At 37.1% G+C, this 17,236-nt stretch overlaps 1 protein-coding gene and 1 long non-coding RNA gene across 2 annotated transcripts; both read right to left on the reverse strand.

Annotated features, from left to right (window-relative positions):
* Positions 1-8,411: 8,411 nt before the first annotated feature.
* Positions 8,412-12,078, reverse strand: LOC131989430 (uncharacterized). Its single transcript, XR_009395950.1, has 3 exons — positions 12,008-12,078; positions 10,088-10,239; positions 8,412-8,549 (listed from the first exon to the last, which is right to left on the reverse strand). It is a non-coding gene; the product is annotated as an uncharacterized LOC131989430 (long non-coding RNA).
* A 1,197-nt stretch (positions 12,079-13,275) lies between these two features.
* On the reverse strand, positions 13,276-16,461 carry LOC131989428 (zinc finger protein ZFP2-like). Its single transcript, XM_059354643.1, has 2 exons — positions 16,382-16,461; positions 13,276-15,233 (listed from the first exon to the last, which is right to left on the reverse strand). Exons 1-2 carry the CDS (start codon positions 16,397-16,399, stop codon positions 14,205-14,207), a joined length of 1,047 nt encoding a protein of 348 aa, XP_059210626.1. The 5' UTR covers positions 16,400-16,461; the 3' UTR covers positions 13,276-14,204.
* Between the last annotated feature and the right edge of the window lie 775 nt (positions 16,462-17,236).

Raw genomic sequence — 17,236 nt, forward strand, 5'->3', positions numbered from 1 at the left:
CATGTCATGGTAGGTGATGCAGCCTTCCCTCTGAAGCCAGACCTCATGAGACCATACCCTGGACTGAACCTCATGAGACCATACCCTGGACAGAACCTCATGAGACCATACCCTGGACTGAACCTCATGAGACCATACCCTGGACAGAACCTCATGAGACCATACCCTGGACAGAACCTCATGAGACCATACCCTGGACTGAACCTCATGAGACCATACCCTGGACTGAACCTCATGAGACCATACCCTGGACTGAACCTCATGAGACCATACCCTGGACAGAACCTCATGAGACCATACCCTGGACTGAACCTCATGAGACCATACCCTGGACTGAACCTCATGAGACCATATCCTGGACTGGACCTCATGAGACCATACCCTGGACTGAACCTCATGAGACCATGCCCTGGACTGAACCTCATGAGACCATACCCTGGACAGAACCTCATGAGACCATACCCTGGACAGAACCTCATGAGACCATACCCTGGACTGAACCTCATGAGACCATACCCTGGACAGAACCTCATGAGACCATACCCTGGACTGAACCTCATGAGACCATACCCTGGACTGAACCTCATGAGACCATACCCTGGACAGAACCTCATGAGACCATACCCTGGACTGAACCTCATGAGACCATACCCTGGACAGAACCTCACACACCAAAAGAGGGTATTTAATTACAGACTCTCAAGGGCAAGGATGGTGGTTGAGAATGCTTTTGGTATTCTGTCCTCCAGGTGGAGAGTACTGCATCGCAGGATCAACCTCCACCCACAAAATGTGGACACCCTTGTTGTGTCTGCATGCATTCTCCACAACTTCCTCCTTGCCCCGAGAGAGAACGTGAGGTTGCTGGAGGAGGTTGAGCAACATGGGAGAAACCTGCCAGCAGTGCATAACATGGGAGGAAACAGGGCCTCAAGAGAAGCCTGTAATGTGAGGGAGATCTTCTCCACATATTTCAGCTCTCCTCAAGGCAGTGTGTCTTGGCAGGACAGGATGGTTTGAAAAACTTTTTTATAAGGTGTGGAAAATACATATATATTTGTAAATAGATGTATTTTGTTATTCAGCTTTGTTGTTTATTCATCATGCTCATTACAGACTTGTTGTTCTAAAGATGTCATTGTAAATAAAACATTTACACAGTCTGATGTTGTTTTATTTTCATCTCCCTCACAAAAGTGTAAGTGTGAACTACAACCCCCCAATGAGTTCACAACCCCAGAGGGTGAACTCTGTCAACAGTTCATGCACTTCCCCCACAGCTGACTATTTAAACAGTATTTAACACTGGGTAGTTACATTTTCAATAGGTAGTTATTATGGTGTTACATATTTGTATTCACCTTTAATACCATAGCTGTGTCGAATATTTCTGTGTATTTCTTTATTTTAAAATTAAAAAAAATAAGAGAAACTATAAGTTCAAAATACAAGCAAATGGTTAGAAGTACAAAAATTTAAAAGTTATTCAGTCAAGCACTTCTAAAGAAAACTAATATTGTACAGTCATTATAAATGTTCTGTAACTTTGCACTAATCAGGACAGACTTATAAATATGTAATGTGCTATATTAATAAATAATAAAATATTTTTAAAGATACTCAAAGGCAGTTTCTGTAAAGTTAATAGACAAACACATTTTTATAATCTTAAGTAGTAGCTTGTACTTACCATCCACTCCCAAAACTCCTGCAATTAAATACCAGGCTTTGTCCTTTCATGCATTGTCCTTATAAAATGAATGTGTTGTATCATAAATGATAGTATGATGTTCCACTTCACAATCAGTCTCTAGTCATCCATATCTCCGACCGTCTGAGACCCTTTGATTGATTGATTGCTGACCTGCTGCCCCCGGGCATGACGTAATGTTGACGTGAAGTAGTTTTAGGCTGCATGAACGGCGTATTGTGTTTTATTTTGAAAGGGGGCGGAAGTGTTTTACGCTGATTCTGAGTCGGACTTCCTGTCTGGTGATCTGCTCTGTTGAGATTCACGCGGTTTGGCAGCGTCTCGCGGAGAAATAGAAGTCCTACCTAATGCTCGCGGAGAAACGCTGACGTGACGCTGCAGTAACGTTACGCAGCGCGCCCGGTGGAAATGCTCTCATTGATTAGAGTGTTACCTATTTATTGATTAGAGTGTTACCTATTTATTGATTAGAGTGTTACCTATTTATTGATTAGAGTGTTACCTATTTGCAACGTCATACGCGACGCTGACGTTACGCTGCAGTAACGCGCCCGGTGGAAATCAGGCTTTAGTCACTTTAACAGCTGGAGACATGCACTAATAATAATAATAATAATAATAATAATAATGATAAGTGTTTTCTCTGTTTAACATGAATAACAACCTCCATTGTGTATTTATATGTGGACTGTGTCCAGCTCAGGGGAATGCCTTCATATTATTTATTTATTATTAGCTTCTGTATATATTAGGACGACTATTAGGCCCAGTAAGATGCCCTTACTTTTTAACTACACAATGTTTGACTTGTGCTTTTTATTATTTTATCTCTTTTTTATCCTGCTGTATCTTCCCTGTTTTAATTGACTGTTTTACTGTTTTCAATTGTGTCTTGCTGTTTTTAATGTGTATGTAAAGCACTTTGAATTACCTTGTGTTGAATTGTGCTATACAAATAAACTGGCCTAAAACTGCCTAAATGGACCTGCACTTATATAGCGCTTTTCTAGTCGCAGTATGAAAAAATAAATAAATATGGACCCAGGGGAGGGAGGGGGGTCCAAGGGGGCTTTCTTTCTACTCTTTACTGCTTGTTTGCATGTTTCCTCCCACCATGCTACTAGCTTGTTTTCCTCCTGCCTGTACGTTATAGATCTGCTTACTGCTGATATGAGCCTCTGCTTTATTTACCTCCATCATTTATATTTCCATGTTATCTCTTATCTGAGAAATATTTTTGTGGCATTCCTTTGTGAATTTCACCCAATTATCTTTCTCTAAAATCCTCTTCCCCCTGTTCTCTCTGTGGTCTGGACTGGTTCTATGTTGATTTAGTTAAATCCTCCACTATCATTCTTCTCTCTCCCCCATATATAGTATATCATATATATAATAGTGTATTGTGTCCATTAAAGGCCCCTCCCCTCTCAATCTCAGCTGTGATTGGTCCAGCCAATGACTGAGTGACTGTCCAAATCCTCTCTGTTGTTCATATTTTAACATTTTCTGCTGTTTGTGTATCCATGATGACTGTAATAAAGTATTGCCAAATATTTGACCTCTGAATGTTTTATTTATAAGCTGAGTAACTTAATTAAATGCAAAGTATATTTAATGTCATTTCATTTGTGGTAACAATTTAACAAATCATTCAGCTCCACAGTCAGTTAATGCAGAACTTTATTATTCTGCAGCTGCTGAAACATGATGCAGGATTAAAAGTTTCACACTTTAATGTTTTAATGTCAATACAAGAGAAACAGATCATAATAAATCAGACGCCAAACAAACATTTAAAGTAAATGTAGCAGACCAAATGAGAGCAGAAGATCTTTGTGACCATCAGCTCCATTTAAAGGTCTGATGGTCTAAATCAGCTGTTCTCAACCTTGGGGTCGGGACCCCAATTTAACATGCATGTTGTCAACTAAAACATCTCTCTGTCTGTGCATTTATATATATATATATTATATTTTATTGTTACTTTTAATCTAAGTGCTTTGCTATCAGTCTAAAGGTCCATTCTGACCTCCTGAGTGTGTAACATTCAGCTTCAAGCCAGAGACTCCTTGGAAAGTAACAACTTGATACTTTGGGATTTGTCAGAAAAGACACAAAATTACCCAAAAAAGAATCAAATTGACCACAAAAAGACACAAAATGACCAAAAAAGGAAACAAAATGACCAAAGAAGACACAAATTGACCACAAAGTGATCTAAAAATGACCTAAAAAAGACACAAAATCACCAAAAGAAACACAAAATTACCAAAAAAAGACACAAAATGACAAAAAAAACACATGAAATGACCAAAAACACATTAACACATGAACACTTTAACACAGTGGAGACAGAGCTGACTTCCAAAATGATTTGGCGACCCCCAGAAATCATCTCGCGACCCCAATTGGGGTCCCGACCCCCAGGTTGAGAACAGCTGGTGTAAATGGTAAGAGGTGTAACCTTTAGACAGGTGAGACGTTGTAAAGCAGAGAAGAGCTCCCTCTGCTGCTCCTCACCACTAATAACAGCTTTTCTATTAACACACAGTTCAATAAAATATATTTACAGTAAACAACAGCCATGTTTAACAAACATAAATCAAACTGTAACGAAACATGAACTTTAATATTCCACATTACTCAAATAACTTGAAGTTTTAAAGTGCTTTGTTATAATTTATTTGACATTTATTTGAATGTTTGAGTTGAAGTGAATGCGAGTCAATATGAATTAATAACAGGAACAACACTGAGACATTAAACTGCATCATTTTCAATTAAATTCTGGAAAAGTTGGTGTGTTCTAAAACTTTTGACCAGTAGTGTATCAGGCTGACAAATGATAATGTAAACAACACTGCTAGAGCCGCAGTGAGTTTATAGTAGGTGTGTTAATGATCAACAACCAATATTATTGGCAGAAATAGAGGGCCCCAAAATCTAATTCTGCTTAGGGCCCCATGGAGGCTTTTAATGTTTCATCCACTCCCCTGTAACTGTCCCATAGACTGGATATGAATAATGGACGTAGTCACCGTGACGTCACCCGTTGGTTTGTGGCCCGTTGGAAGCCTCGACATATAAACATGGAACAAGGTTATTATAGTTAACGAAAACTAACAAAATAACGAAAACTGAAATTGAAAAAACATTTTCGTGAACTGAAATAAAAATATAAACAAGAGTTTTTTAAAAAAGATAACTAACTGAAACTGTATTTTGTGGTTACAAAACTAACTAAAACTAACTAAAATTATAGTGAAAATGTCCTTAGTTTTCGTCTTTGTCAACTTTTTTCATTCATAATTCAGTGTATTTATTTGAACATGCAACACATGGTGAATATGTTTACTGAGACTGGGATGTTTACACTAGAACCACAATACAAAACAGTTAATAACCTTATTGGGGCTGAGATGATAAACCAAAGGAAATGAAGGCACATACCCATTACAAAAAACTAAAACTAATAAAAACTAAACTAAAACTAAGCATTTTCAAAAAATAAAAACTAAACTAAAACTAGTAAACTCACTCTAAAAACTAACTTTAACTAACTGAATTTGAAAACAAAACTTCACAACGAAATTAAAACTAAAACTAATGAAAAATCCCAAACTATTATAACCTTGGGAGGGACGCGCCTGAAGCTCCGCCATCTTGGTCCAGGGCCAGCAGAGCAGCGGTGCTTCAGTTTATGAAGGAAAGAGGTAATCCTCAATCTCAAAGTAGAATTATTCGCTGAGTTTTGGACCGATTTCCAAACGTATTGATCTGTTAAAAACATCACACATGAAGCTATGCTACAGGGTGCTTGGATATTCTAAAAATGCTGGTTTTATTACCCAAATACAAATTCTACTTAATGTTATAAGCAGACGAGCTTCTGACGGGAGAAAGAATAGATGGTGCTGTGCCGAGTTCAGCCTGTCCTAACAGGAGCACGATGATTTCTACAGTCCGAAATAAAAACCAAATAACATTATTTGTGTTTAGACTTATCAATGTTTTATTAGACTCGCCTTTCATTACAATTGGGTATTTTTTTTTGTCAAAGTCGGTCAAATATGTGCTGATAATACCTTTTGATTCCTTCCGCAGTTTTATTTATTTGATAAGCATCATCTCTGAATCCTCTTAGCTTGTTACTAGATGAATGTAACTCACACTATCAATCAAAAATGGCTCAATATATGAAATAAAGTTACAATGCAGAGGTGGGACTATATTTTATTACCTGCCGAGATCTGCATCGTTCCTTTCTCAAACCAGCTAGGTATTAAAGTATGAACTGTTATAAACTGATATAATTATAGTGATAACAATAATGATATAATATGAATAAAATAATAATATTAATACAGGTAACAAGAAAAAATAGTATAATGATAATAAAACAACATAATGATAATGATAGGAATAGTGATTAATAAGTAAAATATAATAACTATTATGTATGTATGTATGTATATTAGGGCGGGGACTTTAACGTGTTAATAAAGATTAATTAATTACACAACAATTAACACGTTAAAAAAAATGTGACACATTTTAATCACACTTATTTTTGCAGCATGGAACGTTTCTCCCTGGATGAGTTTCAGGAGGAGCGATTATACTGGAGCACCAACTAGCGGTGATGAGTTGAGACAACAACAAACCACAGTGAACATGAAGGAAGAAGCTGATGAGACCTTTGGTTGGCCCCGTGGATGATGGGACATTTAGTTACTAAAAACCAACGGATGGAAGCGTCCATAAGAGCATGGTTGTGTTGCTAGGCAACAAGGAATTCACATATCACCATAGCAGCACATCCAGCCTCAAGCATCACCTCAATGCTAAACATATAGCAGCTAGCGGCTAGCGTGCTAGCTAGCGTGGATTGTGTTTTACTTCAAAAACCAAAGTATTCTAGTTTACAGAAGGTCTACCTACCTATAGGCTACCTGGATTTATCAAATGTACTATATTTATAAATATGATATTGCTACACTTAATGGCAAAAATGTCACTGGTCTGTTGGACTTGAACAAAAATAAACAATATTTTTGTTGCTTCAGCTTATGTATTCAGTCATTATTCAATGGTATACTAAAAATCCATGTGAAGAAAATAACTTCTCACTGTTCTCAGGTCAAATATTTATATGCGAAAAAAATGCGATTAATTTGGATTAATTAATTACAAAGGCTCTAATTAATTAGATTAATTTTTTTAATCGAGTCCCGGCCCTAATATATATATATATATATATATATACATATATATATATATATATACATATATATACGTATATATATATATATATATATATATATGTACATAAATATATATATATACATATATACATATATATATGTGTATATATATATATATATATATACATATATATATATGTGTATATATATACATAAATATATATATATATACATATATATAAATATATGTATATATATATGTATATATGTATATATATATATATATATACACACATATATGTATATACATATATATGTATATATATATATATATATATACATATATATGTATATATATATATATATACATATATATGTATATATATATATATATATATATACATACATATATATATATATATATATATATATTTATGTATATATATATATATATATATATATATATATATATATAACACAATACAGAATAAAAATCCAAATTAAACTTTTTTCCAGGTGTTTAATCCTGAATTAATGTAAGAATCTTTAAGAATTATGCCTTTAAACATTTTAATACATTTTTCTTGTTAAATCTCAAACAGAAAAGTTACTAAACCTGTCAGTTAAATATAGTGGATTATAAAGTACAATATTTAATTTTAAAATGTAGTGGCTTATAAGTATAAAGTGACTTAAAAATAGGGAAATATCCTAATAAGTTACGTAGAACTACCTTTAAATTGTAGTGAGGTACATTTCTTCAGTAAATGTAATAAGTTACATCCCACCACTGATTACAGGCTTTAATGTCATTTATTATCCCACTGGTGTCAGAAAATTATTAATAATGAACTTGTTGATGCTGAGAATGAAAGAAACAACAGATCAACAAACACTGATCCAAGTATTAATTATTTATTAGTATGAAATGATAAGTCAAAGCCACTTTGTGTCCAAACATTTGATCTGAATATAAAAAAGATTATCACAGCAACAACTCTGACAGGATGCAGGTTCAACAACAAAAATCACCTTAACTGGGGAGAAAAGAATAAAAGCAAATCATGTTTAGAATAATGTTTGCTTGGCTTTAAAAATGTTTAAGAAGACGTTGTGTGTACGCATTGATGACGTTTAAGGGTACTACTCCGAGAAAACATTTTCCCACATTGGTCGCACCAGTACGGTTTTTCCCCAGTGTGAATGTGTCGATGTCGTCTCAGGTTGCTGATCTGAGTGAAAGCACTCCCACACTGCTCACAGCTGTACGGTTTCTCTCCAGTGTGAGTGTGTTGATGTTGTCTCAGGTTCTGTGACGTGGTGGAAGAGTTCCCACATTGGTCACAGCTGTACGGTTTCTCTCCAGTGTGAATTCGTTGATGTAGTCTCACGTTCTGTGTCGTCGTGAAAGACTTCCCGCATTGGTCACAGCTGTACGGTTTCTCTCTAGTGTGAGTACACTGATGTTGTCTCAGGTTCTCAACCTGAGTGAAAGACTTCACACATTGGTCACAGCCGTACGGTTTCTCTCCAGTGTGACTGCGATGATGAACCTTTAAACTTAGAGCTGTTGTGAAGGATTTGTTACAGAACTGATGCTGGTGATGTTTGAGTCTCTCAGTTTCTCCCTGTTTCTATAGCAACAGACAGAAAGAAAGACAGAGAGAGAGGGTCAGTGAGATGCCAAAACCATCAACAATATTTAGAGCATGTCTGTACAACATAACCCTCAATGTTTAAGTTAATTTTAGTAAGTAATGTTTTGTAAATACAGATGAGATACTTTGAATTTTAGCACAAAATACAAGTAAACCTATAGGAAATAATTCTAATTCTAATTTGCCATTGAATTTATTGTAATCTTTCAATTAATTTATTGTTTACTGGGGTGATAACTATTTTGTAGGTATAACTTGTGTGTAACTTTAATTTCTGTGTAAATGTGTTACTTTTACTGTAGTTTTGTGTTTAGTGCTGTCTTGAGCATTTTCAGGTTTTGTCACAAAGACTTTAATGCATTAGAAAACACGAGGAAGTGTCATAATAAAAACATGACAGTCCTTAGTGTTGTTACATTCTTAAAAGGTAATCGTTGGTGTGGACCCAGGTTTCTTCCACTGCTCTTTATGGAAATGTCTCCAGACAACACACAGTTCAAACTGTTCAATCAGTTTCAGGAGGTGGAGGCTCCTGATGGTTCCTGTCTAACAAAATCACCTCCCAGGAACAAATACTCATCACTTTTACAGTTACTAAGGACATTTATGAGGACGTTCCTGCAGAAACGTCACATTCAACTTTTTATTTTTGAAGAGAGTAAACAGAGAAGCTCCTCACGAGCACCATCAATATTCATAGAGCCCAGCTTTATGTCGCCCATTATGAAAATAAAGCTGCATCCTAACAAAGACAAAAGAAAGAAAAAAAGGAAAAGAGTACATTTATACATCACTGGCTGATTGTGCTCTAACCTTCAGTAACATGTTTTTCAACCTGAATATCTCTGGATCAGTGAAAGCAGCCGGCTCTATGTCAGCTGAATTTTTCATAAGATATCTGACAGAGTCATGGAAAAGCTGTAAGTCAGGAAATATGTCTCTATGGGACAGTTGGCTGGAGTTTGGAGCTGGAGCACCACTTCCTTTACAATCTGCCCTAGAAATCATTTATGAAGAGTGAAAGTTGTGGGAACCAACACAGGTTTTTCAGAAAAATGTCAGAAAACGTCCCAGCCTCTCTCCACTCTAACTCTGAACATTCTGTACAATACACACCCATTATAAACTCTGAGATGCTGAAAAATCAGAAATCTTAAACTATTTATATGACATTTTAAATAATTGATATAACTGATTTCATGAGATATTAATACTAATAATAAAAGACTAATTTAATAACGGGGTCTAAAGAAGACTTCAGTAGTCAGTTGTATAACAAACAGCAGGTTGGTTCCATCCTCTGTACTGCAGGGGGCGCCATCACCTCCTTAATGCTGCATCGTATCTTCCTCTTCATTTAAACAAACTGGGTTTGTTTGACCCAGTTAGCCAGAAACTATTCTTCTTATTCTGTCATCTTATTGTTCTGTTGGAATCATAACGTCCATCTCTAAAGAGAAGAGAAATGAGAAAAAAACACTAATACAAACTCAAGTTCATTAAAGTGATCTGACCTTTTTTGGAGGACTCATTCTTCTTCTTCTTCTTCTTCTTCTTCTTCTTCTTCTTCTTCTTCTTCTTCTTCTTCTTCTACTTCTTCTTCTTCTTCTTCTTCTTCTTTCAGATGGACGTCCTGAAGTCAGAAGTGTCTCGTGACACCGATGAGCTGTGAAGTCAACAAACAGACACGATGACAATATGAATAAATATATGAACATATATCCTGACTAAACATGAACATCCTGAGCATCTTTGGGCTTTTACCTGTTTTATTACAACAGTAACAGTTTGATATCAGCCTGATGAGTCAACACTCTGAAAGTCTCTGTGTCAATAGTTGCTCCTCTCTGTTAGTGTGCTCGTTGTGGCGCAATACTCTATATTCTAGCACACACACACACACACACACATACAGGATGCTGTAGCAGGAAGTAAGACTCCAGAATAACAGGATGTGCTGCTTGGACAATTGTTTGATGAGGCTGATGACTCACAGGAATGTGAACCAACCCAACCAGCCAATCCCAAGGGAATTATTGTCTCACAAACCTTCAGATGTAAATTAAGACATGATAACTGAGCTTTTAGTATCAGTGTAATCTGGCTGCAGCTACATGAAAAGCACTTTAGTAAGCAGTGAAGTGTAAAACACACAGCGTGATCTAAAGTCCAGCAGAGGAACATCCCTCAACAAGAAGAAGGAGAAAGGTTCACAGCTGCAGGAGAAGAACAACATGAAGAAGAGGAACATCCCTCAACAAGAAGAAGGAGAAAGGTTCACAGCTGCAGGAGAAGAACAACATGAAGAAAACAGAGGAACATCCCTCAACAAGAAGAAGGAGAAAGGTTCACAGCTGCAGGAGAAGAACAACATGAAGAAGAGGAACATCCCTCAACAAGAAGAAGGAGAAAGGTTCACAGCTGCAGGAGAAGAACAACATGAAGAAGAGGAACATCCCTCAACAAGAAGAAGGAGAAAGGTTCACAGCTGCAGGAGAAGAACAACATGAAGAAGAGGAACATCCCTCAACAAGAAGGAGAACGGTTCACAGCTGCAGGAGAAGAACAACATGAAGAAGAGGAACATCCCTCAACAAGAAGAAGGAGAAAGGTTCACAGCTGCAGGAGAAGAACAACATGAAGAAGAGGAACATCCCTCAACAAGAAGAAGGAGAAAGGTTCACAGCTGCAGGAGAAGAACAACATGAAGAAGAGGAACATCCCTCAACAAGAAGAAGGAGAAAGGTTCACAGCTGCAGGAGAAGAACAACATGAAGAAGAGGAACATCCCTCAACAAGAAGGAGAACGGTTCACAGCTGCAGGAGAAGAACAACATGAAGAAGAGGAACATCCCTCAACAAGAAGAAGGAGAAAGGTTCTCAGCTGCAGGAGAAGAACAACATGAAGAAAACAGAGGAACATCCCTCAACAAGAAGAAGGAGAAAGGTTCACAGCTGCAGGAGAAGAACAACATGAAGAAAACAGAGGAACATCCCTCAACAAGAAGAAGGAGAAAGGTTCACAGCTGCAGGAGAAGAACAACATGAAGAAAACAGAGGAACATCCCTCAACAAGAAGAAGGAGAAAGGTTCTCAGCTGCAGGAGAAGAACAACATGAAGAAGAGGAACATCCCTCAACAAGAAGAAGGAGAAAGGTTCTCAGCTGCAGGAGAAGAACAACATGAAGAAAACAGAGGAACATCCCTCAACAAGAAGAAGGAGAAAGGTTCACAGCTGCAGGAGAAGAACAACATGAAGAAAACAGAGGAACATCCCTCAACAAGAAGAAGGAGAAAGGTTCACAGCTGCAGGAGAAGAACAACATGAAGAAAACAGAGGAACATCCCTCAACAAGAAGAAGGAGAAAGGTTCACAGCTGCAGGAGAAGAACAACATGAAGAAGAAAACAGCAGGAAATAAAGTGAGAACTCACCAAATGTTGGCTCAGAAACAGGAAACAGCAGCTTTACTCTCCTCTTCTGCTCCTTTTCTTCTCTCTCTTTGTCTCTGTGTCTGTTCTCTGCACCTTCAGGAGAAAAGGCTCCACCCACTTTAAGCCCCGCCCACTTCTGTGTCTGTGCTGTGATTGGCCAGAACTTGTTCTTCTCTCTCTCTGTTCCTGCAGCCTTCAGTCCTCCTGCTGAACTCTCTGTGACTCTACACTCACTTTGTTCTCATGTGGTTTAAAACTCTTTCTAAGAGTGAAACCATATGAAGCTCCTGATCCTGTGAACACCAGACAACACTTCTCCTGTGTCGACACGCTGTTAAAAGATCAAACAATGACTGTAGTTGCTAGGATACAGAAAGTCAAACTGTTGTTGTGTCTAATGTCTGTTTTATCTGAGTACAAAGTGACTGTTCAAAACAGCTATTTTACTTCTTGTTTTTAAGTACTTATTCAGCTTGTTTTCTTCCACTGATGCTGATATTAAAAAAACATTAACAAAGACACGAACATGCAGACGAAGGAGCTGCGTTCATGTGAGCAGCATTTTACTTCTGTCAGCATTCGGCTCATTTTAACTATAAATACACTGTTATGAACTTTTTTATATTTATTTGTTGAAGAATTTAATGAATGATTCCTGAGTGAGAAATAGGAAAAAAGTATTTAAAACTTGCTTGTCTTTAAGTATGTTTAATACAAGATAATACATGGAAAAATGACAAAGATTACAATGAGTGTACAACAACACAAGCAATCATGTTCAAACAGAGTCACATGACACTGTTCAGCTGGATAGAGACACAGTTCTATCAGCCAAATAAGATCAACAAGATCTGACCAAGTTAGTTGTTGATACACCAGAGTTCATCGAGCTGACGCTCCGATGGACGCAGATGTTATTTGCAGAGAGACTCAGTTTGTCTCTCCAAGCTGGAGACACATGATGATCTATGTTTGGTTAGCCAGTGCAGATGTGAACATATGTAACATTCCAGAAATATAAATCTATAATCTATAAACACTGCTGACGTGGAGAACTTAACTCAAAGGAACTCAAGTTACAGAGTTTAGTAGTTACAGTTCATCAAATTAATCCATCCCCAAAAATGTATATGGCAAGATTCAAAATACAGGAAACCAAATACAAATCAACCCATTGAAATAAAATAAAAAAAATTCTAAATAATAAAAACATAATACAGAATGAAAATCCAGATTAAACTTTTAATGTTAGAATCTTTAAGAATTCTATCTTTAAACATTTTTTTTTCATGTTAAATCTTTTCATGTTAAGTAACCAAAACTGTCAGTTAAATATAGTGGATTATAAAGTCCAATATTTAATTTTAAAATGTAGTGGATTATAAGTATAAAGTGACAAGTGAAAATATCCTACCAAATTAAGTAGAACTACCTTTAAATTGTAGTGAGGTACATTTCTTCAGTAAATGTAATAAGTTACATCCCACCACTGATTACAGGCTGTGTGGGCTTTAATGTCATTTATTATCCCACTGGTGTCAGATAATTAATAATAATGAACATGTTGATGCTGAGAATGAAAGAAACAACAGATCAACAAACACTGATCCAAGTATTAATTATTTATTAGTATGAAATGATAAGTCAAAGCCTCTTTGTGTCCAAACATTTGATCTGAATATAAAAACAAGATTATTACAGCAACAACTCTGACAGGATGCAGGTTCAACAACAAAAATCACCTTAACTGGGGAGAAAAAGAATAAAAGCAAATCATGTTTAGAATAATGTTTTTAATTTCTCAGAATGTCACAATAATAAAGGTTTGTTCAGTCTGAGTTTGAACTCTGGAGAGTTTAGTATCTCTGTTCATTCTTCGCCTCATCCTCCTCACTGGATCAAACTACAGCAGTCAGACTCAGTTACTGCTGTCTGTAGTTTCAGAGAGAAGCTCAGAATATAACAACACAGCACATGTAAAGGAGGCATGAAGAAACAGCTAGCTTGGCTTTAAAAATACTTAAGAAGACGTTGTGTGTACGCGTTGGTGACGTTTAAGGGGACTACTCCGGGAAAACAATTTCCCACATTGGTCGCACCAGTATGGTTTCTCCCCAGTGTGAATGCGTTGATGTTGTCTCAGGTATTCTGCACGAGAGAAAACACTCCCACACTGCTCACAGCTGTACGGTTTCTCTCAAGTGTGAATGCACTGATGTTGTCTCAGGTTCTGTGACGTGGTGAAATACTTCCCACATTCGTCACAGCTGTACGGTTTCTCTCCAGTGTGAATGCGTTGATGTTGTCTCAGGTTCTGTGACGTGGTGAAATACTTCCCACATTGGGCACAGCCGTATGGTTTCTCTCCAGTGTGAATGCGTTGATGATGTTTCAGGTTCTGTGACCTGGTGAAAGACTTCCCACATTGGTCACAGCCGTATGGTTTCCCTCCAGTGTGAATGCGTTGATGTTGTCTCAGGTTTTCTGCCATAGTGAAAGCACTCCCACACTGGTCACAGCTGTACGGTTTCTCTCCAGTGTGAATGCGTTGATGATGTTTCAGGTTCTGTGACCTGGTGAAAGACTTCCCACACTGGTCACAGCTGTACGGTTTCTCTCCAGAGTGAATGCGTTGATGATGTCTCAGGCTTCGTGATGTGGTGAACGAGTTCCCACATTGGTCACAGCTGTACGGTTTCTCTCCAGTGTGAACGCTTTGATGTTTTTTCAGGTAATCCAATGTGGCGAAAGCACTCCCACATTGGACACAGCCGTACGGTTTCTCTCCAGTGTGACTGCGTTGATGTTTTTTCAGGTACTCTGATGTGGCAAAGGCACTCCCACAGTGGTCACAGCTGTACGGTTTCTCTCCAGAGTGACTGCGTCGATGTGTTCTCAGGCCATATGCCGTTGTAAATGAGTTCCTACACTGCTCACAGCCGTATGGTTTCTCTCCAGTGTGACTGCGTTGATGTCGTCTCAGGTTCCCTAACTGAGTGAAAGACTTCCCACATTCATCACAGCTGTACGGTTTCTCTCCAGTGTGAATGCGTTGATGTTGTCGCAGGCTCTGTGACGTGGTGAAAGTGTTCCCACACTGGTCACAGCCATACGGTTTCTCTCCAGTGTAAATGCGTTGATGAACCTTTAAACTTTGAACTGTTGTGAAGGATTTGTTACAGAGCTGATGCTGGTGATGTTTGAGTCTCTCATTTTCTCCCTGTTTCTATAGCAACAGACAGACAGAAAGAGAGAGAGGGTCATTGAGATGCCATGGTGGAGCAAACTATCTTTATGTCAAGTAATGTAATGGGTGGTCTGCTGTTAAATTATTACAATATTGGGGAATTATTACATTATCAGGACTTGCGGAATGAAGGCTAACCTGATGATGTAATAACCTCCATTAATGTAATACTTTATTTCATTATTGGTAAAAAGTGTATTACATTATCAGGTTTTATTACATTTTCAATGAACTCAAGTGCAGATTTTTATTACATTAACGGGAATTTATTACATTATCAGGTTCTACGAGGCTTTTATCAGGAAAAAAGAGAAGTGACCACATCTCTCCAACCCTTGCTGCTCTCCATTGGCTGCCTGTGAGTTTTAGAATTGATTTTAAGATTTTATTACTTGTTTTTAAAGTCCTGAATGGTCTCCTGCCTGTATCAATCAATCAAGTCAAATGTATTTCTATAGTGCATTAACAGACGGCTGAGCCACCAAAGTGCTTCACATAAAAGTGCAAAAAGTGCAATAAAATACAGAATTGACAAAGGTAACAAAAAAAAAAAAAAAAAAAAAAAAAATTAAATTTAAAATCTCTTTTAAAAACTCACTTTTATCGATTGGCCTTCTCTTAATTTCCTTTTATTATTGTTGTATGATTATTTACATTTTACATTTTTTAAGTCCAATGTAATTTCTTCTCGTTGTTTTATTTTGTTGTTGTGAGTAAATTGTATTTGATATGTTTTATTTCTGTTGTACAGCACCTTGCAACTTGTTTTTGAAAGGTGCATATAAATAAAGTTATTATTATTATTATTATTATTATTATATTAATACTAATAATAAAAGACTAATTTAATAACGGGGTCTAAAGAAGACTTCAGCAGTCAGTTGTATAACAAACAGCAGGTTGGTTCCATCCTCTGTACTGCAGGGGGCGCCATCACCTCCTTAATGCTGCATCCTATCTTCCTCTTCATTTAAACAAACTGGGTTTGTTTGACCCAGTTAGCCAGAAACTATTCTTCTTATTCTGTCATCTTATTGTTCTGTTGGAATCATAACGTCCATCTCTAAAGAGAAGAGAAATGACAAAAAAACACTAATACAAACTCAAGTTCATTAAAGTGATCTGACCTTTTTGGGAGGACTCATTCTTCTTCTTCTTCTCCTTCTTCGTCTTCTTCTTCTTCTTCTTCTTCTTCTCCTTCTTCTTCTTCTTCTCCTTCTTCGTCTTCTTCTTCTTCTTCTTCTTCTTCTTCTTCTTCTTCTTCTTCTTCTTTCAGACGGACGTCCTGAAGTCAGAAGTGTCTCGTGACACCGATGAGCTGTGAAGTCAACAAACAGACACGATGAGGAAATAAATAAATATATGAACATATATCCTGACTAAACATGAACATCCTGAGCATCTTTGGGCTTTTACCTGTTTTATTACAACTATTACACATTTTTGCAGATACATTTTTGCTTTTCCAAACAAGAAGACAAAAAAAAAAGTGTGTGGTCCTTATGTAACATGTTAACGTTGGGCTGGTAAAGTTCGGGGCCTCAAATGTTTAAATCAGGAGCTTCAGAGTAGAAGGAGAACTTCCATAAAAGGAGTGAGTCTCTCTCTGTGTGAAGTCTTTGGAATGTGCTCGGGACGGTCCACCCCCCCCCGTTTCTCTCAGACCATGTGACACTTTATCAAAACAAATTCACGTCCAGAAATGTGATTGTGAGCAGCAGAGTGAAGAAACAGACTTCTCAAGATAAAAACTTCTTCCCTCCTCCTACAACGCTGTACAAGAACACATTCCATTGAAATTATGCTTTTTTTTTCAATTAATATCCATTAATAATTAACTCTATATTCAAGAGATAAACAAGTTAATGAACCGTGACATAGGTGTGCTAATAATATATGATGTATATGATAAATATGTTGTTGAACTATTAGATTGTTAAGCTTTGGATTGAGCTTTTATTACTATTTTATTCTATTTTGTT

Source organism: Centropristis striata, chromosome 17 (genome assembly GCF_030273125.1).
Source record: "Centropristis striata isolate RG_2023a ecotype Rhode Island chromosome 17, C.striata_1.0, whole genome shotgun sequence".
Taxonomy (NCBI): domain Eukaryota; kingdom Metazoa; phylum Chordata; class Actinopteri; order Perciformes; family Serranidae; genus Centropristis; species Centropristis striata.